This window comes from Oncorhynchus kisutch, linkage group LG20 (genome assembly GCF_002021735.2).
Source record: "Oncorhynchus kisutch isolate 150728-3 linkage group LG20, Okis_V2, whole genome shotgun sequence".
NCBI lineage: Eukaryota > Metazoa > Chordata > Actinopteri > Salmoniformes > Salmonidae > Oncorhynchus > Oncorhynchus kisutch.
The window spans coordinates 19,704,906-19,729,990 of NC_034193.2; the positions used below are offsets into that span (position 1 = coordinate 19,704,906).

A 25,085-nucleotide genomic window follows, 5' to 3' on the forward strand; every position below is an offset into this window, starting at 1 on the left:
GTATAAATATACAGGTATAAATATTAGGACGATACCGACGCAATGTAAAGGAACTCTGTGTGTGACATCAGTACGATGCCACTTTGTGAGAGAATACAGCTGATGACGCAATGATGACATGACTTCAGACACCAGTCCAACATTGACGACTGCCACTCCCTCCCCACTGGCACTAGATAAGGCCACACCAGGCCTCTGAGACATAGTCAGTGTACTGTGACCGGTGTCCCACACCTCCAGCGGCCTGCAACAGATTTCTCGGTCCCTCGTTATCATTCTCAGAACATCAAATAAGAACCCTCCCCTAGAAACAGCACAACTTGAGAAATCTTCCTTAATTTCAAGCCTGTCCGCATAATTGTTTGCTCTAACCTATCCACTTTCAGAACTATGAACACTGTACCGGATGGAGATTTGAAGACGTGTTTGTTTCCGTATTCTCGGTCTACACCGCAGGAAACTCTTGGAACTTGGAAAGGGTTTTTAGGGTGCTCATCTCCTCTCACGTTTCTCCTCTCTGTTCCCGGGACAGCTATTAGTCATTCACTTTCCTCAGTCTCTAATTGTTCAGTATGAGATCTTGGCAGTGTCTGAGCTACGACCAGTCCAAATAACTGTCCCCACACCGGGTGCCAGAGCTCTCTCCGTCAACACAACACTACACTACACAACACTACACCAGGGGTAAAGTTGAAGAAACAGGGAAGTATAGAGAGAGAGAAAGAGGGAGAGACATAAATAGGGGTGAGAGAGAAAGAAAAGGCTAAGGAAAGGAGAGAAAAGAGAGGGAACGTGAGATAAATGGATCCGGAGAGAAATACAGAGTGACATGTTGTAGGATAGAGGGGAGGAGAGTGAGAGAGAAACAGAGAGTAAAGAGCATAGATCTGTTTGCCAAATATGTGACTCTCCAGAACACCACCGTTGGCTCTGGCTCAGGCCTGATTGGGGAGTGAGAATTGAGTAGTAAAGAATCTGTCCAAACTGGCCGATAAACCATTGGTGTTGTAGGATGCAAAACAGTCCGAGGACCAGATGTTTACTACTCTGGGAAAGGATTCCCAGATTAGTAAACATATTGACATACTGTAGTTAATAGCCCAATCTGTTGCCTGGTTATAGGATTTTTATGGTAGTAATTCTCTATTTTCTTCAAAAGATTCTTTAAAATACTATTTTGTAGCAGTATAATTAGCAAATTTTACTCCAAATCCTGTCCTCACAAATAAAACTGTTGTACTGGTAATACTAGCCTTGTGGTTAGAGCAACTGAAAGGTTCCTGGATCGAATCCCCGAGCTGACAAGTTAAAAATGTGTCGTTCTGCCCCTGAGAAAGGCAGTTAACCCAAAGTCCCCCGGGCGTCGAAGAGGTGGATGTCAATTATGGCAGCCTCCCCCCCGCACCTGTCTGATTCAGAGGGGTTGGGTTAAATGCGGAAGACACATTTCAGTTGAAGGCGTTCAGTTGTACAACTGTCTAGGTATCCCCCTAAAAATACTTTCTCAGTCTCAATGGTAGCTGCCTTCCTAGCTAATCCAATGCCAGTGGTGTCAAGTACAAGACAATCAGTGTTGTTTAGACACTATGTGAAGACAGCGACATAAAGGCCCACCATATCAGATGTCTGAGGATGGCCTGAGGCGACTCTTGTGTAAGTAGGAGTCAGCCGTGTCTGGGTTCAGCAGGGTCGTGTGAAGCAGTGCAGAAGTGGTAAGTACAGGGGCAGACAGAAGGCAGCAAGCCTATGTTGCATGGGTGCAATGTGTGTGTGTGTGTGTTACAGACAGTCTGCTGTGATGATCTCGCTCGCTCTCTCTCTCTCTCTCACACACACACGCACGCACGCACGCACGCACGCACGCACGCACACACACACACACACACACACACACACACACACACACACACACGTTACACTCTGCCCTCTACCAGCTACACAGTACCAAACATGACCACCGGTACGCTCCTGGGGGACTCTGCTATGTTTTATCCCTGTTGAAATATTGATGCTACAAGAGCGTGAAGCATCAATGTTTCAGCGACACTCGTCTTGGAGCAGCGTAGCTCAGCTACTTCCTAAACCCTTTGTTGCCCATGTCTCCTCATGGGTCTGGTGTTGCTAATGTTTGGACCATAATAGAGACTTACTGTAGGTAAACCACTTTCATTGTTTTAAGTAGAAACATGGATTTTCGTGCTTTTTGTAAAATGGCAACCCCTTGGAGAGTGGAGAAAGCCTTTTCAGATGTTACTCATCTTTCCGTTAACACAAGAGGTTTTACTTTTGGCTTGGCTATGAGTGCCGCTTGTGTTTCTCAAGGTTTTGGAACACGTCTGGCGTCTCTAGCCGTGAGTCCCTCAGACTGAGTTATCTGTTTACTAGGCAGCATGTGCATTTGGCTGTGATGTCATTCCCACACCGGACCATGTGTTGTCCAGCATGGGGAGGATACAGTATATTAGTGTGATATAACTGTTGGTATGAACCACTGATCAGAATGGGGTTCTGGTTTACAATGCTTATGGAGCAGGTTTGGGGGCACCAAAGATTTTCAGAGTCTCTCAGTTTATGTATATGTTTATTTATCTAATCATATGAAGAATACCAAGGACACAAGGACATGCTCTGAGATTTGCACTAACACACTGCATGTAAGTCTTCACAAACATGCGGGGATACTGCACACACACACACACACACACACACACACACACACACACACACACACACACACACACACACACACACACACACACACACACACACACACACACACACACACACACACACACACACACACACACACACACACACACATACATACAGCAAAGAACAAACGTCCCCTCACTGTCAACTGCGTTTATTTGCAGCAAACTTACATGTGTAAGTATTTGTATGAACATAACAAGATTCAACAACTGAGACATAAATTGAACAAGTTACACAGAACAAGTTACACGCCCTGGCCATAGAGAGGCTTTTTATTCTCTATTTTGGTTGGGCCAGGGTGTGACTGGGGTGGGCATTCTATGTCCTTTTTTCTATGCTTTGTATTTCTTTTGTAATTCTTTGCCTGGTATGGTTCTCAATCGTTGTCTCTGATTGAGAACCATACTTAGGTACCCTTTTCCCCCACCTGTTTTGTGCGAAGTTAATTTAGACTTTGTTCAGGGCACATAGCCCAAAGCTTCAGGGTTTGGTTTTGTTTGTTTTGTCGGCGTCATTTTTAAATAAAGAAAATGTACGCTTACCATGCTGCACCTTGGTCCAGTCCTTCAGCCAGCCGTGACAGAACTTCCCACCACCAACGGACCAAGCAGCATGGTAAGGTGGACTCCTGGACATGGGCAGACGTTTTGGATGGCAAGGGAGTCTACACATGGAGGAGATCCTGGCGGGAAGGGTTCGCCTTCCATGGGAACAGGTGGAGGCAGCTAGGAGAGAAGAGGCAGCCGGAGAGAGGAACCAGCGGTATGTGGGAACACGGCTGGCAAGGAAGCCGGAGAGGCAGCCCCAAAAATTCTTTAGAGGGGGTAAACGGGGAGTGTGGCAGAGTCAGGAAGCAGACCTGAGCCAACTCCCCGTGCTTACCGTGGCGAGCATGGGACTGGTCAGGCCCCGTGCTATGGGGTGATGGGCACGGTACTGAGGCGGAGTATTCACAGGCCGGTATGCTCGGTGCCAGCATCCCGCATTTGCCGGGGGGAAGCTGGCATCCAGCCAGAATGGGTGGGGCCAGCTCTGCGCTCGAGACCGCCAGTGTGCCTCCACGGCCCTGTGTATCTGGTGCCTCCACTACGCACCAGGCCTCCGGTGGCAGCTCCACGCACCAGGCTGTCTCTCCATCTCCTCCCTCCAGGTGCTCCCTCCTGTCCGGAGCTGCCAGAGCCGCCCTCCTGTCCGGAGCTGCCAGAGCCGCCCTCCTGTCCGGAGCTGCCAGATCCGCCCTCCTGTCCGGAGCTGCCAGAGCCGCCCTCCTGTCCGGAGCTGCCAGAGCCGCAGCCCCTCAGTCCAGAGGCGCAGTCCCTCAGTCCAGAGGCGCAGTCCCTCAGTCCAGAGGCGCAGTCCCTCAGTCCAGAGGCGCCCCTCAGTCCAGAGGCGCCCTCTACGAGGGTCTTCAGTCCGGGGTTTTGTTCTTTGTTTTCTCAGCTTCATTTTTAAATAAAGAAAATGTAAGCTTACCATGCTGCACCTTGGTCCAGTCCTTCAGCCATCTGTGACACATGTGACTAACAGAAATGGAATAATGTGTCCCTGAACAAAGGGGGGGGGGGGTCAAAATCAAAAGTAACAGTCAGTATCTGGTGTGGCCACCAGCTGCATTAAGTACTGAAGTGCATCTCCTCATGGCCTGCACCAGATTTGCCAGTTGTTGCTGTGAGATGTTGCCCTACTCTTCCACCAAGGCACCTGCAAGTTCCCGGACATTTCTGGGGGGAATGACCGTAGCCCTCACCCTCCGATCCAACAGGTCCCAGACGTGCTCAATGGGATTGAGATCCGGGCTCTTCATTGGCCATGGCAGAACACTGACATTCCTGTCTTGCAGGAAATCACGCACAGAACGAGCAGTATAGCTGGTGGCATTGTCATGCTGGAGGGTCATGTCAGGATGAGCCTGCAGGAAGAATACCACATGAGGGAGGAGAATGTCTTCCCTGTAACGCACAGCGTTGAGTTTGCCTGCAATGACAACAAGCTCAGTCCGATGATGCTGTGACACACCGCCCCAGACCATGACGAATCCTCCACCTCCAAATCGATCCCGCTCCAGAGTACAGGCCTCGGTGTCACTCTCATTCCTTCGATAAACACGAATCCGACCATCAGCCCATGTGAGACAAAACCGCGACTCGTCAGTGAAGAGCACGTTTTGCCAGTCCTGTCTGGTCCAGCGACAGTGGGTTTGTCCCCATAGGTAATGTCTGGTGAGGACCGGCCTTACAACAGGCCTACAAGCCCTTAGTCCAACCTCTCTCAGCCTATTGTGGTCAGTCTGAGCACTGATGGAGGGATTGTGCGTTCCTGGTTTAACTCGTGCATTTGTTGTTGCCATCCTATACTTGTCCCGCAGGTGTGATGTTTGGATGTACCGATCCTGTGCAGGTGTTGTTACATGTGGTCTGCCACTGCGAGGACGATCAGCTGTCCGTCCTGTCTCCCTGTCGCACTGTCTTAGGCGTCTCACAGTACGGACATTGCGATTTATTGCCCTGGCCACATCTGCAGTCCTCATACCTCCTTGCAGCATGCCTAAGGCACGCTCACGCAGATGAGCTGGGACCCTGGGCATCTTTCTTTTGGTGTTTTTCAGTCAGTAGAAAGGCCTCTTTAGTGTCCTAAGTTTTCATAACTGTGACCTTAATTGCCTACAGTGCCACAGGTGCATGTTCATTAATTGTTTATGGTTCATTGAACAAGCATAGGAAACAGTGTTAAAACCCTTTACAATGAAGATCTGTGTAGTTATTTGGATTTTTCAAACTATCTTTGAAAAACAGGGTCCTGAAAAAGGGACGTTTCTTCTTTTGCTGAGTTTACATACATATATCCCGATTTTAGCATACAAAAACACCCCGTACGGGTTTGAAGACTCGATGAAGATTTTTGTATTTCTCCCTCACACACACACACATTGCACCACATGACCTTGAAAGCACTGAAGAGGTGTTTGTTCTGTATCCATGTGTATATGTGTGTGACAGATCTCAGCTCAGTAGTTGGTGACAAATGAAAGCTTGGCCTCCATCTAGCTCTCTCACCACCGTGTTTCCCCATTAGTGAAATCACTCCTGTTTACTCCAAAGCTGCATGCATCATCAGACGACATTGCCACTTTCCCCGACCCCGCTGTGGAACGGTTGTTACCATGGCAACCCATTCCCCACATCCAGGGTTGCCATGTCTGCTTTTGTCCCGCAAAATTGGGCTACTTTGAAAACTATATTGCGTGTGAAAATGTATTGGTCGCGGGTTGAGGGTTTTTGGGCTACTTCTAAATTGCACTGTGGCCGCCATGGTATGAAAAGTGATGTGATAACAATCAAATCAAATCAAATTGTATTGGTGACATATACGTGTTTAGCAGATGTTATTGCGGATGTAGCGAAATGCTTGTGTTTCTAGCTCCGACAAGCAATATATAACAATTTCACAACATATACCCAATACACACAAATCTAAGTAAAGGAATGTAATTAAGAATATATAAATATATGGACAAACAATGTTAGAGCGGCATAGATTAAGATACAGTAAAATAGTACAGAATACAGTATATACATATGAGATGAGTAATGCAAGATATGTAAACATTATTAAAGTGACTAGCGTTCCATTTATTAAAGTGGCCAGTGATTTCAAGTCTACGTATATAAGCAGCAGCCTCTATGTGTTGGACTAGTAACCGGATGTTGCAAGTTCAAACCCCCGAGCTGACAAGGTAAAAATCTGTCGTTCTGCCCCTGAACAGGCAGTTAACCAACTGTTCCTAGGCCGTCATTGAAAATAAGAATTTGTTCTTAACTGACTTGCCTAGTTAAATAAAGGTAAAATAAATTAAAACAAATTTTAAAAATGTGCTAGTGATGGCTATTTAACAATCTGATGGACTTGAGATTGAAGCGGTTTTTCAGTCTCTCTGTCTCAGCTTTGATGCACCTGTACTGACCTCGCCTTCTGGTTGATAGCAGGGTGAACAGGCAGTGGCTCGAGTAGGTGTTGTCTTTGATGACCTTTTTAACCTTCCTGTGACATCGGGTGCTCTAGGAGTCCTGGCGGGCAGGTAGTTTGCCCCCTGGTGATGCGGTTGCGTGCGGTGCAGTTGCCGTACCAAGCGGTGATACAGCCCGACAGGATGCTCTCAATTGTGCATCTGTAAAAGTTTTCACAATTGAGTAGCAATAGCTAGCTTATACAGAGACACCCATTGGATACATCTCTGCAATTCCTGTCTTGCTGCACCCCCAAAAAATGTGGCTAGTTTTAAGGCCTTGTTGGGCGGATTTTGAGTGGCCATTGGCCTGGACATTTTATCTAGACCTTGCAACCCTGCCCACATCCCACCTCCGATGCTGCAGAGTGAAGTATGGTGTGTAATCTAAATTCACTTGGAAGAATTCTCTTGGTGCACTCTTGTGTCCTTGAACCAATGGCCCTCCTCAATAGACTGTACTTTAATGTAAGGAACAGAGTTACGAGGGGAAACAGAAATCTACTAGCTTGGGTACCAGTTTAGCTAACATTCCATGCTAGAAATCTACAGCATGGTAACATTGACAGTTACATTTACCAGTGTGTGAGGCATGAACAAATGCACGACTGTCTGTCTCTAATAACACTCCTTAGTCATTTCCTGCTGTTTGTTCAAGCCACAGGGAGCACGTATGACATGATTACTGCTTTATTGATTGGTGTACTGTGTGCCTGTATCACGCAGGTGTGGGGGGAAAAACCCAGTGTGTAATTGAATGGTGTGATGAAGAGCCTTTTTATTTGTCCCAACGTGACTCTTCTCAAACACGGCTGCTATTGGTTAAGTCGTGCCACGATGTCATGAAACACGTGGCTTGTGACATCAATGCCTCCATAAATCCGGAGGAAAAAAGGTTGTTTTTGGAGAGTGCCAATAAATCCTACTATTTAGATTTTCATTTTCGTTTGAGGATCACTGCAATACATTTGTCCAGTAAATTGTTGGAAACGGTCTCTAAATTTGATATTGTGATGTGGCAGCCTGAGTTTTTTCTTCTTCAACTGTTCACCTTTCGACCAACCAGGTTATTCATGTGAAAGAGTGTCTGGTTAAATCTCAGTTTCTCAGTGGATTCTGTCACTCTCCTAACCCTGCTCCATTAGTCATTGGGTTAGAGGAGCGCCTGGCTAAACAGGGACCACATAGGGAAATGGAATTATGGGAACTTGAGCCCTACCTCCCATCCCATACCTACTGTACCTACCGTATCCTACACAAACACATGGTATCATAAATCCCACCATAGTGCTTATCTGCTTATAGAGTTTATAGCAATACAGACAACCAGGCTGGATCTCCCGCCCACATACCGTACTGCCGTAGCGCTGCCGGCACTTAACAGCGTTAATAAGGGATTTAGGACCCATTCATAGCTGACAGGTCCCTAATAATGCTCAGGAAAGCGATGCTTTAACTAGTGATTTTGATGGGATCCCGACATCCCGACATCACGCTAGCAAGAGAGAGAGAGGGGGGTTTGGGCGTCCCGAATGTTGTGTGGATTTACACTGCTACCAGACTGACTCACCTGTTGAACATGCTCAACAGTGACGATGTGACAGTTAAGGGGTTAGCCAGAGGCTCCCTCATTCTGGACCTACGGAGGAGGAAGGCCCCACAGGCCACGGACACTGAGGACAACTTCCTGGGCCAGGGAGGCCAATGGGAAATTGGGGCGTGCGGGCTTTGGAGTCTGGTCAGACTGGCCGGACCTCAACGGCCTGTGCAACTGCACTGAAGTGGAGCTCAAATGGACACGGACTGATATGCAAACTGAGCCAGTGACTGCCTCTGATGTAGTAGTGGCAGACCCCTGTGTTGTTGTGGAGGCTTCTGTCATCCATGTTGGAACATCTCATCCTACATCGAGGACAACACTCCTTGGTATCAGACGGATGTAGCTGAAAACTGAGGCTGCAGGGGAAACTCATTGCTCTGGATTGTGCTGACCATTCTGTCTGCCATTGGCGAGGTTCCACCAACAAAATATAACCTAGCACTCTGGTAGTCTGCAAACCATGACCCATTTTGTATTCTGCATGGGTCAAATGTAATGGAATCTGTTGCCCATGTTGTGAATGGTTGCAGTTCATACAAGAATGTGTACATTGCTAGACATAACTGCCTTGTCAAAGTGATAGCCAGCGAGGTGAGACAGGTCATCTCACCAACAGCACACATCCATAAACATTCTTGTGTAAGAGGAAGCTGGTTTGATGTTGATGATCATGTGTTTTCCTATGTGCCAAATACGCCCTGATGTTGTTGTTTTGGGGGCAGGCCAGGGGAGGTGCTCATTTTGGAAGTGGGTTGCTCATTTGACGGCTACATGGAGCAGGCCTTTGCCAACAAGCTTCTTAAATACCAGCCCCTCGTGGCAGGATTGGACAGCCTGGGGTGGAGGTGCAGGCTGGTAGTGCTGATATTTAGCAGTCTCGGCCACATACACAGGCTTGCAGTGCCTGGCCTCCAGATTGCGGGCCTGACAAAAACTAGGGCAAAGCAGTTGTGTAGGTACTGCTCTGTTTCAGCTGTCATGGGCAGCCTAACTGTTTGGAGAAGGAGTTGCTTTATGTGCCCTTTAGTGCCATGCAGACAGGGACCTTTGAAATGTTTGGATCCGTTTTTAATGTCAATTTGGTCGATGGATTCAAATCAAATCAAATCAAATTGATTTATATAGCCATTCGTACATCAGCTGATATCTCAAAGTGCTGTACAGAAACCCAGCCTAAAACCCCAAACAGCAAGCAATGCAGGTGTAGAAGCACGGTGGCTAGGAAAAACTCCCTAGAAAGGCCAAAACCTAGGAAGAAACCTAGAGAGGAACCAGGCTATGTGGGGTGGCCAGTCCTCTTCTGGCTGTGCCGGGTGGAGATTATAACAGAACATGGCCAAGATGTTCAAATGTTCATAAATGACCAGCATGGTCGAATAATAATAGGGCAGAACAGTTGAAACTGGAGCAGCAGCACGGTCAGGTGGACTGGGGACAGCAAGGAGTCATCATGTCAGGTAGTCCTGGGGCATGGTCCTAGGGCTCAGGTCCTCCGAGAGAGAGAAAGAAAGAGAGAAGGAGAGAATTAGAGAACGCACACTTAGATTCACACAGGACACCGAATAGGACAGGAGAAGTACTCCAGATATAACAAACTGACCCCAGCCCCCCGACACATAAACTACTGCAGCATAAATACTGGAGGCTAGTTAAAGTATTTGAAGTGTGTGTGTGTGTGTGTGTGTGTGTGTGTGTGTGTGTGTGTGTGTGTGTGTGTGTGTGTGTGTGTGTGTGTGTGTGTGTGTGTGAAGGGCCATTTAAATTGACTGGTCCACAGCCTAGACGAGGAATGGAGGAGGGACAGGGACCCATGCCAGGAGTTGGTTAGGGTGCCTCTCTCTCTCTCTTCCATAGGGAATTCCAGCAGTGATGTCAGAAATTGCTGCAGTGTTCAGTGTTTGCTGCTAGTCCCTGACTGCTGTAATGTACAGTATGCAGATCTAGCTGACTGACGCCCTGAGGCAGCACTGTAACTGTGCAGTATGCAGATCTAGCTGACTGACGCACCGAGGCAGCACTGTAACAGTGCAGTATGCAGATCTAGCTGACTGACGACCTGAGGCAGCACTGTAACTGTGCAGTATGCAGATCTAGCTGACTGACTCCCCGAGGCAGCACTGTAACTGTGCAGTATGCAGATCTAGCTGACTGACGCCCCGAAGCAGCACTGTAACTGTGCAGTATGCAGATCTAGCTGACTGACGCCCGAGGCAGCACTGTAACAGTGCAGTATGCAGATCTAGCTGACTGACGCCCGAGGCAGCACTGTAACTGTGCAGTATGCAGATCTAGCTGACTGACGACCTGAGGCAGCACTGTAACTGTGCAGTATGCAGATCTAGATGACTGACGCCCCGAGGCAGCACTGTAACTGTGCAGTATGCAGATCTAGCTGACTGACGCCCCGAAGCAGCACTGTAACTGTGCAGTATGCAGATCTAGCTGACTGACGCCCCGAGGCAGCACTGTAACTGTGCAGCATGCAGAGAAAAAGGACCAGTACATAAGCCTATATGGCCAAGACTAGACTGACTCTCGTTTTCTTGTTGATGAACTCTAAAGAATACAGTCCTGATATTCTTACAAATGAAATAGTTATATTAGCCTAAGTTACTGGCTACTTCCATATGTAATCTACCCAACCTCTGTCTCTGGTTGTATCTGTAGCAGAAGTGTTGGTACTGTAACACTCATTAAGGAGATGTGTGTGTGTGTGTGTGTGTGTGTGTGTGTGTGTGTGTGTGTGTGTGTGTGTGTGTGTGTGTGTGTGTGTGTGTGTGTGTGTGTGTGTGTGTGTGTGTGTGTGTGTGTGTGTATGTGTGTGTGTGTGTGTGTTGGCTGGCTAAATATGTGCTGGGGAATTAAAAACATGTCTACAGAGAGAGCTAGAGCTCAGATGATAGCACAGCAGCTGCCATGTGGGATATGCTGCTCTGAGGAGGCGGTGTTGCATTTCTCAGCCTCTCTATCCCTCTGTGCTGTGTGAGTGTGTGCATGTACTGTCGGCTAGCTAGAGTTATGTCTATTTTCTTAACACATTTCAAGTAGTGTTTGGCCTACAGAAGGAAATGTTAGCCTTGTTTTATTTTCCTCTGTGAATCTTTGTGTGTGTGTGTTGCATGATCTGTCTGTTGGAAACATTAGATGGGAAATGGCTTCTGACTGGCAGAGAGCCTCATCAGGCATTCACTGTAACAAAAGCTTAACCTCACATCACACAGCGGATGTTGCATAGCCTGAGAGAGGGTTCATGTGTGTCGGGATAACTCAACTCCTATTTCTCATATGCAGTCGTTTGCTTGTAGACTGAAAGTAAGGATTTCTGGTCACCACACCTTGTAATTGGATTGTCAGCATTAGAGAACCAATTTCATTTTTGTGAACTTAGGTTTACAATTGTACTTAGAAAATAAAGGCAACTGGCATGGACAAAAGTATTGCCACCCCTGAGCTAGTACTTGGTTGAACAGCCAATTGTAACAATGAGCTTGCTGCAACTTTCTACTGGCAATGTGGTCCACCGTTAAGCAGCTAACTGCTCTAAATGAATCAATGTTAGGGGTACCCCTCCACCAACTGCTGTTTTCAGATCTCGCCTTTGGTTTTGGATGTAATTCAGATCTGGCCACTCCAGAACAGTTCAGCATCTCTTCTTGAACCATTCTTGAGGGCTTTTTTTGATGTGTGTTTGGGATTGTTGTCCTGCTGGAACACCAACAACCTTCAATGGAGAGCCCGTTTTTGGACACTGGGTTGAACATTGGACTTCAAAACAATATCTGCTGATTTCATGATGTCTTGCACACATTCAGTACCAGAGACAGCAAATCAACCCCACAGCATGATCAAATCTCCCCCATCTTTGATTGTAGGGAGGGTGTTCGTTTCATTAAATTCTTCATTTGGTCATCAGAAACACAGCGATGATCTGTTTAGCCAAAGAGCTCTCATTTTGTTTCATTGGTCTACAGAACATTTGCCCCGGGATTTAGGCTTGTTTAGTTTTACTTTTAGAAGTTCAATCAGGCTTTGTTGTGTCTCCTTCAGCAGTGTAGTCATCCTATGTTTACCAAAGACCAAATGCAATCAAACATGGGGATGTTCGATAATGCTGTGGGGTTGCTACGCTGTCTCTGGTTTCTGGAGGCCTTGAATGTGTGCAAGACATCATGAAATCCGAAGATTATCGAGGTGTTTTGGAGTGCAATGTTCAACCCGGTCTCTGTTGAAAGTTGTGGGACTTCCAGCAGGACAACAACCCAAACACACATCAAAAGAAGCCTGGAATGATTCAAGAAGAAATGCTGGACTGTTCTGGAGTGGTTAGCAAAGAGTCCAGATCTGAATCCCATCCATAACCTATGGCGAGAGATGAAAACAGCCGTTGAATCTCTTAAACATTGAAGAATTAGTGGGGCTAATTGCCAGTAGAAAGGAGCAGCAAACCCATTGATGGCATTTATCTTGGCCAAAGGCTGTGCCACCAAGTACTTGCTCTGAGGTGCCAATAATTTTGTCCATGCCATTTGTCTTTATTTTCTAAATAATAATAATAATAATAATTTTTAAACTTAAACTTAAGTTCACAATAATGACATTTGAAAATCCAATTGCAAGGTGTGGTGACCCAAATGTTTTTTTTTTCAACTTATTTCAGAAGAAATAGGGAATTATTTAAGAAAAGTACAAGGGTGCCAATATATTTGGCTGCAACTGTACATCCTCTGTGCAGGGTGTGGTAATATGGGTTGAAAGAACTTCATAGGCGTTTGCAATGATAAATATGTTATCTTCATTCCATTGATACGCATTCTTTATGTCATGTAGCCTACTGGTTCATTGGATGAGGAGGGGTTCATGAACTCCAAGTCATATGCCTACTGTCGGGACTGGTGTCACATGTCATGGAACCATGCCCCCTGGTGGTTATTGATGGCATAACAGTTCAAACAAACAACATTTCTTCATATGCGCAAGGCATGTAAAATGTAAAATAGGCCATACTCGCTCTGTTGTCATTTCAAATTTGTGAGAGAGTGTGACATCTGCTGCTTCATGGCATTTCTCTAGTCTAGCCCTTCATTCATCATGCAGCCTCTAAAAAGAGAGGACGAGAAAGGGGCGTGTGTCTGTGTGTCTGGACTCAGTCTCTGGAGGCTGTAGCAGGTGTTCTCTCTTCGTAGCTGTGATCGATCATACAGTTGAGCCAGGCAGACGGTCAGACCAGCCTCAGATCCGGCCTGGGAAATTACTTTCTGTGTGTGTGTGTGTGTGTGTGTGCGTGTGTGTGCGTGTGTGTGCGTGTGTGTGCGTGTGTGTGCGTGTGTGCGCACATGAGAGAGAGAGAGAGTGTTCCAATGTGCCCAGTCGCAAGGATTCACTGATTCGTAATCCGCTCATTGAACCACGCCTGTGTTTGTATGAGTGAGTCATTGCCTCATGGGAGAATTCAAATGCTGGAGTAAATCTCATTCACAGTTCTCTCCAGTCCTGCTAATGGCTCAGGATTTGAATCCAAGAATAGAGGGGCCCGCCACAGCCATATACATTTGGTAACTGTTATGCCCTCAGGTTTACATCCAGGAAGAAGTACACAAATTATTGATATGATTGTTTACAAATGGAGAATACTGTAATACTGTTAACACTGTACTGTAATGTACTCTTCACACACACACACACATTCACATGCACACGCATTTACAAACTCACCCCACCCCTACACACCTTCCCCCCACTAATGCACAGCTACATTTGCTAAGTGCTGAAGTGTGTACTGCAGTAGCTACAGCAGAAGACATAGGGAACCACACACTGCTACTCTCAGCACAGAGAGGCTGCTGAAGATGGGAAAAATAAGTCTCCACTCCAGCCACTCCTGTTATTCATCAGATCAATACACTGGGCCTCGCGAGCCGAGAATAGAAGGAGCCTGAGATATAGAACCGCTGCCTTAGGTGAGCAAAAAGAACTGGATACTGACTAGGAGTCTGAGCAGTTGTCCCATCCATCAGCTCTAGATCTATGCTTGGCTTGTCTGCATTACCCTCATTATGAGCTGCAACTGCTCCGTCCGCAGACATACAGGGCCCTTTCTCTCTCTGCCTGTTCTCTCCTATTTGGTTCTATTCCTGTCAGGACACGGATAGAGAGAGCGAGATAGAGGAGGTGTGAGAGGGGGTGGAAGTGAGGGAATAGGTGTGAGATAGTGAAAGGACCTGACAGCCAGGTTTCATTCTTGTCCCTTCCCCCTTCCCTTGTCGCTGACGCTCTCTCAATTCAATTCAATTTCAAGTCCCGGTTCACCGGACACCCCCAGCCCCCTTCGGTAGCGGCCGACTCACCCGCCCATAGGTGCGTCATGTGGCCGTGGCTAACGGGGAAAGGGGGTGGAGCCAGTCGGGCGCAACCCAGGCAAAAAGGACATGCAGGGAAGCGGGCTAGGACCGATGACACCCTCGCCGAGAGAAGGGAGATGCGGGAGGCGTGAGCCCCCTCTACCCAACCCACAGCAGAGTTTGGTTTCCGGAGCTCAGCCCCATGCCGGCGGCTGGCAACCCGTTAATGATCCTTCCGCAGGTTCACCTACGGAAACCTTGTTACGACTTTTACTTCCTCTAGATAGTCAATCTTTCGTTTCTGTCATTGCCCGAAACCAGTCAGTGTGCTCATGTTTCGTCCCCCACTCTGGGGACATGTAGAAGAGAATGAAAAGCAATGCTCAGTAAGACTATAATAAATAAGGGACAGGTCTGTTTGTTTGAGTGAGGGTGGAGTGCCTAGCAATGAGCTGACCTGTCCTACAACCTGTCTGTCCCGCAGGGGGGGCTGGTGGTAGGAGCTATAGGAGGACAGGTTTGTTGTGATGGCTGGAATGGCATAAATGAAATGTCAAACGTGTGGTTTCCATTAGAGGTCGACCGATTATGATTTTTCAAAGCCGATACCGATTATCGGAGGACCAAAAAAGCCGATACCGATTAATCGGACGATTTTTGTAATAATGACAATTACAACAATACTGAATGAACACTTATTTTAACTTAATATAATACATCAATCAAATCAATTTAGCCTCAAATAAATAATGAAACATGTTCAATTTGGTTTAAATCATGCAAAAACAAAGTGTTGGAGAAGAAAGTAAAAGTGCAATATGTGCCATGTAAGAAAGTTAACGTTTAAGTTCCTTGCTCAGAACATGAGAACATATGAAAGCTGGTGGTTCCTTTTAGCATGAGTCTTCAATATTCCCAGGTAAGAAGTTTTAGGTTGTAGTTATTATAGGAATTATAGGACTATTTCCCTCTATACCATTTGTATTTCATTAACCTTTGACTATAGGATGTTCTTATAGGCACTTTAGTATTGCCAGTGTAACAGTATAGCTTCCGTACCTCTCCTCGCTCCTCCCTGGGCTCGAACCAGGAACACAACGACAACAGCCACCATCAAAGCAGCGTTACCCATGCAGAGCAAGGGGAACAACTACTAGAAGGCTCAGAGCGAGTGACGTTTGAAACGCTATTAGCGCGTGCTAACTAGCTAGCCATTTCCCTTCGGTTACACCAGCCTCATCTCGGGAGTTGAAAGACTTGAATTCATAAACAGCGCAATGCTTGACGCACAACGAAGAGCTGCTGGCAAAACGCACGAAAGTGCTGTTTGAATGAATGTTTACACGCCTGCTTCTGCCTACCACCGCTCAGTCAGATACTTGTATGCTTGTATGCTCAGTCAGATTATATGCAACGCAGGACACGCTAGATAATATCTAGTAATATCATCAACCATGTGTAGTTAACTATTGATTATGATTGATTGTTTTTTATAAGATAAGTTTAATGCTAGCTAGCAACTTACCTTGGCTTACTGCATTCGCGTAACAGTCAGTCTCCTTGTGGAGTGCCATGAGAGAGAGGCAGGTCGTTATTGCGTTGGACTAGTTAACTGTAAGGTTGCAAGATTGGGTCCCCAGACCTGACAAGGTGAAAATCTGTCATTCTGCCACTGAACGAGGCAGTTAACCCACCGTTCCTAGGCCGTCATTGAAAATAAGAATGTGTTCTTAACTGACTTGCCTAGTTAAATAAAGGTATAAAAACAAACAAAAAATGTTTTAAAAAATTTGTTTCTAGTTTCCATATGTTTGATGTGTTTGGTACTGTTCCATTGATGAGCCTGTCCTCCTATATCTCCACCCACCAGCCTCCTCTGCCACCCCGCTACCTGTCTGACCCGCTGCAGGTGCTTATGTGTAGATAGAGAGGGTAATCTCAGGCAATGGAAGTGCCTTGTCCACACTTTCCCTTAAGCACAGTTTTAAGCACAGTTTTAAAAAACACTGTTTTTTTCCTTGAGTGAGTGAGTGAGTGAGTGAGTGAGTGAGTGAGTGAGTGAGGTGAGTGAGTGAGTGAGTGATTGAGTGTGTACACCATGTGTGTACAAACATGTCATTTTTTTATTTCTCAAAAGTTGTTTAATTTGGCTTTTTTTATTATACAGATAATACAGACAGAACAAGTAGAGGGCAAAACACACAAGGATCCCCTACCAGATCAAACCCACCCCAACCCTCCATGTTCCAACAGAACACACACGGATCCCCTACCAGATCAAACCCACCCCAACCCTCCATGTTCCAACAGAACACACACGGGTCCCCTACCAGATCAAACCCACCCCAACCCTCCATGTTCCAACAGAACACACACGGATCCCCTACCAGATCAAACCCACCCCAACCCTCCATGTTCCAACAGAACACACACGGATCCCCTACCAGATCAAACCCACCCCAACCCTCCATGTTCCAACAGAACACACACGGGTCCCCTACCAGATCAAACCCACCCCAACCCTCCATGTTCCAACAGAACACACACGGGTCCCCTACCAGATCAAACCCACCCCAACCCTCCATGTTCCAACAGAACACACACGGATCCCCTACCAGATCAAACCCACCCCAACCCTCCATGTTCCAACAGAACACACACGGATCCCCTACCAGATCAAACCCACCCCAACCCCCATGCTCCATCAGGACACACACGGGTCCCCTACCAGATCAAACCCACCCTAACCCCCATGCTCCACCAGGACACACACGGGTCCCCTACCAGATCAAACCCACCCCAACCCTCCATGTTCCATCAGGACACACACGGGTCCCCTACCAGATCAAACCCACCCTAACCCCCATGCTCCACCAGGACACACACGGGTCCCCTACCAGATCAAACCCACCCCAACCCTCCATGTTCCAACAGAACACACACGGGTCCCCTACCAGATCAAACCCACCCCAACCCTCCATGTTCCAACAGAACACACACGGATCCCCTACCAAATCAAACCCACCCCAACCCCCATGCTCCATCAGGACACACACGGGTCCCCTACCAGATCAAACCCACCCCAACCCTCCATGTTCCAACAGAACACACATGGATCCCCTACCAGATCAAACCCACCCCAACCCTCCATGTTCCAACAGGACACACATGGATCCCCTACCAGATCAAACCCACCCCAACCCTCCATGTTCCAACAGAACACACACGGGTCCCCTACCAGATCAAACCCACCCTAACCCCCATGCTCCACCAGGACACACACGGGTCCCCTACCAGATCAAACCCACCCCAACCCTCCATGTTCCAACAGAACACACACGGGTCCCCTACCAGATCAAACCCACCCCAACCCCCATGTTCCAACAGAACACACATGGATCCCCTACCAGATCAAACCCACCCCAACCCTCCATGTTCCAACAGAACACACACGGGTCCCCTACCAGATCAAACCCACCCTAACCCCCATGCTCCACCAGGACACACACGGGTCCCCTAGCAAATCTGCATCTTTTTGCCATGGCACCGACAAGCATAGATGAGACCAGGCAGAAAGATCCCACAATAGAGACAGCCAAATGACTCAGCAGTTCTCCAAGGCCTCCTGCAATGCTTCTTAGAAGGGAAGATGGAGAAACAGAACACGGAGAAGTAGCAATGATTTATGACCCACAGTAAACACTGTTTCAAAGCATAATGGAAAGAAACCCATGTGTTCCTACTTACGTGACTCAAAGTTGAAGGTGATGCAGCATTTCCCCCGTACTTTCTGGAAAATGCGGTTATGACAATGAGTGAGTTCTCATGAGTGAGTTTGTTCACCTTAGTGATGATCTAAAGCAGAATCATTCTCCATTATCCAAAAGTAACTGACAAAATGACAACATGGCTACAAAGAAGTTACAGAAAACCAATGTTTGTTGTACAGTATTGAGCAATATTCTGTGACGTTGAGCGATGAGGGAGTGGGGTGATTCGCTACACACCATAAGCGTCCCAAAAAGAGCTGGGCCTTGTTTGGTCTATAAGGCAGCCAAGTAGTTGTTACTCAGAAGAACGTTATGTTTTCTCTCTCTCAGCACTCTGAGAACAGTAAAGTAAACATTCCTGTTACATGGCTTTAGCTCAAGGCATCATGGGGGAAATGAATCATCCGCATGGAACTGCACTCTGTGATGTAATAACGTTGATTCAGCGGTATGTGCATACATTTCCGATTCCCACGGTAACTTGTTAGAGAAGGTATCCCCTAATTCCCCACTCCACCCTAATCGCCTTTCCTCTTCTTCTTCATTGCAGAGCTGAAAAAACTGAAGTATTAAGTGAAGATCTGCTACAGGTAAGAGTCAAAGGGAGGTTTTGTTAGTGTGTTTGTGTGTGTGTGTGTGTGTGTGTGTGTGTGTGTGTGTGTGTGTGTGTGTGTGTGTGTGTGTGTGTGTGTGTGTGTGTGTGTGTGTGTGTGTGTGTGCTTATAAAGGCCCAATATAGGCCTACAGAATATGCCTGTTTGTTATGTGTCTGTGAACTGCAAGTATATATACAGTGCTTTCAGAAAGTCTTCAGACCCCTTGACCTTTCCCACATTTTGTTAGGTTGCAGCCTTATTCTAAAATCGGTTAAATCAATTTTTTTATTCATCAATCGACATACAATACCCCACAATGACAAAGCAAGAACAGGTTTTTATGAAAGTTTTGCAAATGGATAAAAAAACTGAAATATTACATTTATATAACTATTCAGACCCTTTACTCAGGACTATATTGAAGCACCTTTGGCAGTGATTACAGCCTCGAGTCTTCTTGGGCATGACGCTATAAGCTTGGCACACCTGTATTTGGGGAGTTTCTCCCATTATTCTCTGCAGATCCTCTCAAGCTCTGTCAGATTGGATGGGGAGCGTCACTGCACAGCTATTTTCAGGTCTCTCCAGAGATGTTCAATCGGGTTCAAGTCCGGGCTCTGGCTGGCCTACTCAAGGACATTCAGAAACTTGTCCCGAAACCACTCCTGCGTTGTCTTGGCTGTGTGCTTAGGGTTGTTGTCCTGTTGGAAGGTGAACCTTCGACCCCAGTCTGAGGTCCTGAGCTCTCTGGAGTAGATTTTCATCAAGGATCTCTCTGTACTTTACTCCGTTTATCTTTCCCTCGATCCTGACCAGTCTCCCAGTTCCTGTCGCTGAAAAACATCCCCACAGCATGATGCTGCTACCACCATGCTTCACAGTAGAGATGGTGCCAGACGTGACGCTTGGCATTCAGGCCAAAGAGTTCAATCTTGGTTTCATCAGACCAGATAATCTTGTTTCTTATGGTCTGAGAGTCCTTTAGGCGCCCTTTGGAAAACTCCAAGCGGGCTGTTATGTGCCTTTTACTGAGGAGTGTCTTCTGTCTGGCCGCTCTACCATAAAGGCCTAATTGGTGGAGTGCTGCAGAAATGGTTGTCCTTCTGGAATGTTCTCCCATCGCCACAGAGGAATACTGGAGCTCTGTCAGTGTGACCATCGTGTTCTTGGTCACCTCCCTGACCAAGGCCCTTCTACCCCGATTGCTCAGTTTGGCCAGGCGGCCAACTCTGGAAGTCTTGGTGGTTCCAAACCTCTTCCATTTAAGAATGATGGAGGCCACTGTGTTCTTTGGGGACCTTCAAGGCTGCAGAAATGTTTTGGTACCCTTCCCCAGATCTGTGCCTCGACACAATCCTGTCTCGGTGCTCTAGGATTTTTTTTCTTCTCAGACATGCATTGTCAGCTGTGGGACCTTATGTAGACAGGTGTGAGCTTTGCAAATCATGTCCAATCAATTTAATTTACCACAGGTGTACCCCAATCAAGTTGTAGAAACATATCAAGGGTGATCGATGGAAACAGGATGCACCTGAGCTCAATTTCGAGTCTCATAGCAAATGGTCTCAATACTTATGTAAATACTTTTTTTCTTAAATATTTAAAAACCTGTTTTCACATTGTTGTTATGGGGTATTGTGTGTAGATTGCTGAGGGAACATTTTTATTGAATACATTTTAGAATAAGGCTGTAACGTAACAAAATGTGGAAAAAGGGAAGGGGTCTGGATAATTTCCGGATGCACTGTACATACCTCTTTTCTGAATGTGAAACTCTAACCCTAAAACAGAGTATGTTTTGTGTGAAATGGGTGTCGAATTACCGAAGGCAAAGTTAATCAGCTCCAAAATGGAACCTCTTTAATTAGAGACAAAGGCTGAACCTCCCCTCTGATTTACTGAGTGAGCCAGACTACAGGCTACAGATGTAGGATCTTAATTTGATCACCCTGTTGCAGGATTTTACATTTGAAATGTGTAGTGTATTTGAGGTTTAAAAAGTTTGTAATTTCCACCTTGAAATTTCAGAATTGATGTTCCCTTACGAAAAATATCTAAACTCTTACAAAAATGTACATTAATTATCATCCACATTATAATTCACATTTCCTGTTGCTGCCGGATTATTGTCTTGCTGTAGCAAACTGTCTCAAATTACGATCCTACATCTGTGTAATACCTTTAGATTAATGAAATCGTCAATGGAGGCGACATCGGTTCCTCTGGATTGGTTTCTGATGAGTGTAGGGAACACTTAACTGTTAAAGAGAAAACTTACAGGATGTACTTATTGCATTCAGATGATCTGTGTGTGTGTGTGTGTGTGTGTGTGTGTGTGTGTGTGTGTGTGTGTGTGTGTGTGTGTGTGTGTGTGTGTGTGTGTGTGTGTGTGTGTGTGTGTGTGTGTGTGTGTGTGTGTGTGTGTGGGTGTGTGTGTGTGTGTGTGTTTGTTTGGGTGTTCGTGTGTATGAAGAGAGAAACCCAAATCAGTGAGCCCTGTCCTTCGGTCTGTCCATCAGGTGGAGAAGCGGCTGGAGCTGGTCAAACAGGTGTCCCACAGCACCCACAAGAAGCTGACTGCCTGTCTGCAGGGCCAACAGGGGGTGGATGTGGAGAAAAGGTCTGTCAGATCGCCCTCGGTGAGTCTGCCTGTATTTTCCCTGTTCCTTCTTGTAACGCTGACATTGAGATGATACATTTCCAGGGGAGTGTTACATGTTCTCCTGTTCTATTTCCTGTGTAGAAAAAGCTGCCCCTTACAACGCTAGCGCAATGCCTGGTGGAGGGAGCTGCAGTGTTGGGCGATGACTCACTATTGGGGTGAGGACGCGCACGCACACTCACACACAAACAGTAATCCACGCACACTCACACACACAGTAATCTCCTTAATTACCGATTGATCATCTGCCACATCTGTCACAGGACGTATTAAAGAGCGATGATCCATGATCGGCAGCAGAGTAAACGATCAGCCATCAGCTCATTTCAATAGCATATGACACTTTTTATGCATTATTATGATAGTACATACGGTAATGATTTGAAGTGACACAAGGGCTTGTTCTGGTTTGAGTTCTGATTGGCTATGCGCCGCTTTCTCTGGCCTCTCATTGGCCGGTTGCAGGAAGATGCTAAAACTGTGTGGCGAGACACAGGAGAAGATGGCTCAAGAGCTCATCCTGTTTGAGTTCACCATTGACAGAGACGTGGTGGACCCCCTGTACGAACTAGCCGAGGTACAGTAGACCAGAGCAACCATGATCTTTACCACGATCAGACAGAGTACACCACCTCAAATTTACCACACCTGCAAAGCTATTGCACAAGCTGGAGAACAGAATTATTGTAATTGATAAAATGATGATCAGTTTAACAGGCAAGTAAAGCGCCTCTGACATTGCAGTGTCTGTCTCCGTCCAATCTCTCACACTACAGAACAAACCAGAGTAAAGAGTCCTTGTTTTATTGTGATGTGATTTCCCTCAGGTGGAAATCCCCAACATCCAGAAACAAAGGAAACAATTAGCAAAACTGGTTCTGGACATGGATTCGGCACGCACAAGGTAAGAGCTGCTCACTGACACTGCCTGAGTCTGTGTGTGTGTGCGTTTCAAGGTGTCTCTGTGTGTGTGTGAAAATGGTGCGTGATTTTGCTGTGTGTCCAGACAGGAAGAAACTCAACTCCCTGTGAACGGATCTCGTTACAGCGTTTCACGCGAATGTCATTGTTGGATTGCCCGTACTGTACAGTGAGGATCTAGGCATGGCTACATTCTCCACCTCTACCATGGACAAGTGGGGAGGATAGAGAGTGAGAGAGAGGAAGGCAGACAGACAGACAGACAGACAGACAGACAGACAGACAGACAGACAGACAGACAGACAGACAGACAGACAGACAGACAGACAGACAGACAGACAGACAGACAGACAGACACAGAAGTCAACAAGTACACACTTAGGACATAAGGATAGATAATTGGGATGCAGCGGGTGTCTATATGTTTGCATAGGATGTTAACCCCCCCTCCCCCCCCCCTTTTCTCCCTCCATCCATCAGGTTCCACCAGTCCTCCAAATCGGGTATGTCCAGCAACGTGCAGCCAGGGGCCAAGGGCGAGCACCTCAGGGAAGAGATGGAAGAGGCAGCCAATCGAATGGAGATCTGTCGAGTCAGTCTACATCTCCTTTTTTCTCGCTCATGTCCTCTTTCTCACTTGCCTCAAGATGTTTTCTCTGAAATCTCTGTTTGTTTTCTGAAGTTAAGCTTTTGTATTTTTCCAGGATCAATTATCAGCAGACATGTACAATTTTGTGGCCAAAGAAATCGACTATGCAAGCTACTTTCAGGCAGTAAGTACTCTAATCTCTAGTCACCCTCACCACTGTATGTCTTCATTGAAGTACAGCTTGAACATACACTAATCTCTCTCCCTCTCTTTTTCTTTCTCTTTCTCTCGCTCTCAATCTCTCTCCCTCTCTCTCTCCCTCTCTCTCCCCCTCCCTCTCTCTCTCCCTCTCCCTCCCTCTCCCTCTCCCTCTCCATCTCTCTCTCTCCCTCTCTCTTTCCCTCTCTCCTCTCTCTCTCTTCTCTCTCTCCTCTCTCTCTCTCTCTCTCTCTCTCTCTCTCTCTCTCTCTCTCTCTTTCTCTTTCTCTCCCTCTCCATCTCTCTCTCCTCTCTCTCTCTCTCTCCCTCCCCCTCGCCATCTCTCTCTGTCTCTAGTTGATAGAGGTGCAGGCACAGTACCACAGGAAGTCGTTAGAGCTCCTCCAGAATATTCTGCCTCAGATTAAAGCCCACCAGGGTGAGTCTGTCTGCCCAGCACCCACCCAGCCCTCACTCATTATTACACACATACAGTATTATACCATCTCTTTCCAACTTCAACCCTGCAGTAGGAGCATTGGTGCACATCTTTTAATATATTCACCAGGGTTTGGGTCAATTCCATTTCAATTAAGTCAGTTCTGAAGATTCTTTTTTAAATTATTTTTTATTTATGAAGTGAAGACGTTTCAATTCATGAATGGAATTTCTATTAACTCCCTGAATTGCTGTAGTTGAAATGGAACTGAACCAAACCCTGATATTCATAGCTACTGTATGCTATTAGTTTCCTTTTGACATATCCATCATTATAGGAACCAAGGGCGTATATCAAGTAAGTTAAAGTCAACAGTGGCTGCACAGAGGCTCTAGTGTATTTGAGGTAATGTCATGCCTTAGTAATAACCTGATTAACCTGCTGACTGTGTAACCTTGGTGCTGTGTGTCGGGGTTGACAGAGACCTGGGTGGAGAAGCCGTGCTATGGGAAACCCTTAGAGGAGCACCTAGCCCTCAGCGGACGGGACATTGCCTTTCCTATTGAAGCCTGTGTCACCATGCTGCTGGAGTGTGGCATGCAGGAAGAGGTCGGTGTGTATTCCACCCTATCGCTATGTTTTCCCGTTCCCAAGTGCCAACGTACTGATTAGCCTAACATCCGGTTTTCCTGTCCCATTCCAGGGCCTGTTCAGAGTAGCGCCGTCTGCGTCCAAACTGAAGAAGCTCAAGGCGTCTCTCGACTGTGGGGTTATGGACGTTCAGGAGTATTCTGTAGACCCTCACGCCATCGCAGGTGAATTGGCAACCCCCCACCACCCCTCTCCCTATCACTCTGCACCTGTTACCATGCCAACTGATATTGTCACGGAGATCGTCCGGAAACCTTCCCCTAGTCTGTTTGGGTTATCAAGAGCTCCCTGTCAACCTACGAACAACTTAGGTCTTATACATAGCCTTGTTATGATCCTGGCTGTGCCAGAATCTGAATATACGAGCATGTGAATAGAAACCTGAGTGAGCCTTGGAAAATAATTATCTCTGAATCCTCTTCCATGTTTATGTCTAATGATTCCATGTTGAACAGGCTGATACGCAGAGCCTGCACCAAAAGGAAAGCTAATTTGCGACCCTCTCCTGAGGTTAGAGTAGTGTCAAGGTGGATTCACGTCACCCAGTCCAAACACATCAGAATCAAGTCAACACAGCTAATTAAAGATGCTCCCTGGAGGGATTCA

At 46.7% G+C, this 25,085-nt stretch overlaps 1 protein-coding gene across 9 annotated transcripts in view; it reads left to right on the forward strand.

The window, feature by feature from the left end:
* LOC109865204 (rho GTPase-activating protein 44) overlaps positions 1-25,085 on the forward strand; it is a 72,503-nt gene that overhangs the window by 31,705 nt on the left and 15,713 nt on the right. For all 9 annotated transcript variants that reach the window (XR_004204446.1, XM_031799261.1, XM_031799258.1 and 6 more), the window contains exons 2-11: positions 18,974-19,013; positions 21,539-21,658; positions 21,763-21,839; positions 22,147-22,258; positions 22,509-22,585; positions 23,083-23,194; positions 23,307-23,375; positions 23,747-23,828; positions 24,310-24,437; positions 24,532-24,643. Coding sequence is in view for 8 of the 9 variants with exons in the window: in XM_031799261.1 (XP_031655121.1) it covers positions 18,974-19,013; positions 21,539-21,658; positions 21,763-21,839; positions 22,147-22,258; positions 22,509-22,585; positions 23,083-23,194; positions 23,307-23,375; positions 23,747-23,828; positions 24,310-24,437; positions 24,532-24,643 (929 nt within the window). In the remaining variant the exon portion in view is untranslated. The remainder of the gene's footprint in view (positions 1-18,973; positions 19,014-21,538; positions 21,659-21,762; positions 21,840-22,146; positions 22,259-22,508; positions 22,586-23,082; positions 23,195-23,306; positions 23,376-23,746; positions 23,829-24,309; positions 24,438-24,531; positions 24,644-25,085) is intronic.